Here is a 2,536-nt window from a genome sequence, read left to right as displayed (position 1 = left end):
CTGAGTCTTGAGACGTAGAGATGGAAGCCGACGTCGAGGGGCTTGTCGACGATGAGGCTCGGACTGATTGCGACTTTGGTGGTTGTCCGTTTAGTCTTGACAGGCAGAGCTTTTTCCAATGACCGGGTTTACCACAGTGTTGGCATTTGGTGTCCTCGTGTGCGCCGTCCGCCTTGTGACCTTTGGAACCGCAGACGCGGCAGCGACCGACCATGAGCTTGTTGTATTGCCTTTTGATCTCCGCAGGGTCTTTGAGGCCTTGGAACAGGTCGTCGAAGCGTGCGGCGGAGATGTCCATGGCGTCGATGTCCATTGCGTTCGGGTCGCGGAAACCGGAGGAGCGCGTCGTTGTCGTCGACCGGGGCTGCGAGACTGGTTTGCCTTGATTGGCTGCCAAGTCTGCTTTTTGCAAGTCGATTGTTGCTCCGTAATTTTTTACCATGTTGTAGTCAGTGGCCAGAGGGGCAAAGTAGGACAGCCTATTGAGGTAATCCGAATTCATCCCGGACTTGAGACGATCGTAGAGGTCGTTATTTGACCAGCCGGTACGACGAGAGTAAGTCTCGAAGTCGGAGAGATAGTCCGCGAATGTCCGATCGCCTTGTTTGATCGACATAAGCTTCTGCTTGGCCTCGTTCTTCGCGTCGACGGGTTCGAATTTAGCCGAGAACTGTTTGACGAACTCATCCCAATTGGCGTTGAATGGAGTACGACCGTCTGAGAGTTCGTCGATGTGAGGGCGCGCCCAGACCGCTGCTTCGTCCGTCATGAAGGATAGGATACCGGTGATCATTTTGAGTGGGTCCATTATCCAGTTGCCGGCATGGTCTAGGATGATGGCGTCCTGAGCGTTTCGCGAGGCGAATATCTCTTTATTCCCTCGGACGTATACGCGAAAGGCGCTGCGGAACAATCTGGCTTTTTCAGACGACTTGCCGTCGAAGGTAGCTGGTTTCTCGACGAAGGACCGGGACCTGGTGGAAGAGACCGTGGTGACAGGCTGTCGTGCATGCGCTACGAACTGGTTCACCGTTGTCGTGAGATTATTGACATTTTGGACCAGTGTGACCATGAGGTTTAGTACGTCCTGCATGGTGGGTTGCGGTGCCGGGGGTGGAACGTCCATTGCTTCGGTGGGTTCTTCTAGGTGGTATCGCTCACGAATCCGTGCTTCCTGTTCGCTATTGATGAATAGGTAGGGTGGGTTTTCAGAGAGGACCGGTTGTGTCTGATGCTCGTAGTAGCGGTTTGGACAGAGATAGTTTGTGCAAGTGTTTAACTGTCTTCTTTCGTCCAAGTAGTAGTCACGAGCTTCTTCGAAGTTGAAGACGTGAGCGAAGGCCGCGCAAGCTAAGCGAGTGTCTGCCACTGTTTCTGATTCGTCCGATAGGACGGAAAACGGATTTATAGAAAGTGGAAAGGGAGTTCTAGGAATAATTGTACTAGTTCTAACTCGACGAGATGGTCGAGTGCGTAATCTAGTATGTACGGATCGAGGATTCGCTCCTCGTCGTAGTCTATGTATTCGAAAACTATATACTCGTCCAGCTTTCTAATCGAAGTATCCGTTAATCCAAACCGCACGAAGTGCTTTAAAAATCTGGACTCGGTTACGCCGCAGTCCTTTGAACGAGATTCCGCCGATCTGCTTTAGTCCGGAGTCCCAACGGTTCCACTCCTCGATGCTGATGACGCGTGAAACGTCCTTGAGGGTGCGGTCGAGGTGGGCGAGGCGGTCGCGAAGCTTGAAGACGGCGTTGATGTCGTCGGTCAAAACGTCGGGGCAGTCGAGCGACTCGAGCACGTTGAAGCGCTTGAGGGTGGCGGCGAATTTCGGTGCGAAGATGCGGGCGAGGTCGGCGGCCGTGTAGCGGGAGAAGTCGATGGTGACGGGCTTCGGGGCGATGGGAGTGTAGGTCGGAGCGGCGGTGAGGCGATCTGCTAGAGAGCGGCTGGAAGAGGCGCTGGCGTGCGCGTTTTGTCTAGCGCGGGCTTGGTCGCGTTGCGCTTGGAAGTGCTGGCGGTCGTCGTGAGCCGCGAGTTTGGCCTGTTCGACTGCGTCCCAGTCGATGGTAGGGAGAGCGGTGGACGGAGGCGGGAGTGTAGAGACGTGCCTGACGACGGCGCGGAGCTCGGAGGTGGTATACTGGTGGGGGGCGCCTGCTTCGCGTTCTCGACTAAGTTGGTCGAATACGGCTTCGGGCAGCGCGCGTCGGAGGCGTGGGTGACGCTCGTCCGCGAGGCGTTTGAAAGCGCGAGGGCGGTCGGGCAAATCCTTCGGCACTGGTTTTATGCAGGGATTAGCGCTACGCGCGTACGTCTGCCACCAATCGCCGAAGAGACTTACTCTTCAAACGGTAGGAATAAACTTTTTTAAAACTGTGCACGGGGCACTGGATAGGGGGAATAGTCCGGGTGCACGAAGATCTCAACCTAATGATGTGGACTAGCGTCAACACACCACAAGGGATACTAAGTGGATCTAAACAGAAGGCGGCGCCGACGAGGTCTGGCGACTAGTGTGTTAGCTATCAGC

The 2,536-nt window shown here is 55.2% G+C and overlaps 2 protein-coding genes across 2 annotated transcripts; both read right to left on the bottom strand.

Moving 5' to 3' along the window:
• Positions 1 to 14: 14 nt before the first annotated feature.
• Positions 15 to 1,126, bottom strand: PHACADRAFT_201938 (uncharacterized protein; the record flags this gene model as incomplete). Its single annotated transcript, XM_007402212.1, has 2 exons — positions 15 to 73; positions 133 to 1,126. Coding segments are annotated over 2 exons (1,053 nt in total), but the record flags the coding sequence as incomplete, so codon positions are not given.
• A 426-nt stretch (positions 1,127 to 1,552) lies between these two features.
• Positions 1,553 to 2,516, bottom strand: PHACADRAFT_201937 (uncharacterized protein; the record flags this gene model as incomplete). Its single annotated transcript, XM_007402211.1, has 2 exons — positions 1,553 to 2,283; positions 2,348 to 2,516. Coding segments are annotated over 2 exons (900 nt in total), but the record flags the coding sequence as incomplete, so codon positions are not given.
• Between the last annotated feature and the right edge of the window lie 20 nt (positions 2,517 to 2,536).

The sequence above is a fragment of the Phanerochaete carnosa genome, assembly GCF_000300595.1.
Source record: "Phanerochaete carnosa HHB-10118-sp unplaced genomic scaffold PHACAscaffold_53, whole genome shotgun sequence".
Taxonomy (NCBI): Eukaryota; Fungi; Basidiomycota; class Agaricomycetes; order Polyporales; family Phanerochaetaceae; genus Phanerochaete; species Phanerochaete carnosa.
The sequence above is the reverse complement of the archived record's forward strand: the minus strand, read 5'-3'. Positions and strand labels throughout refer to the sequence as shown.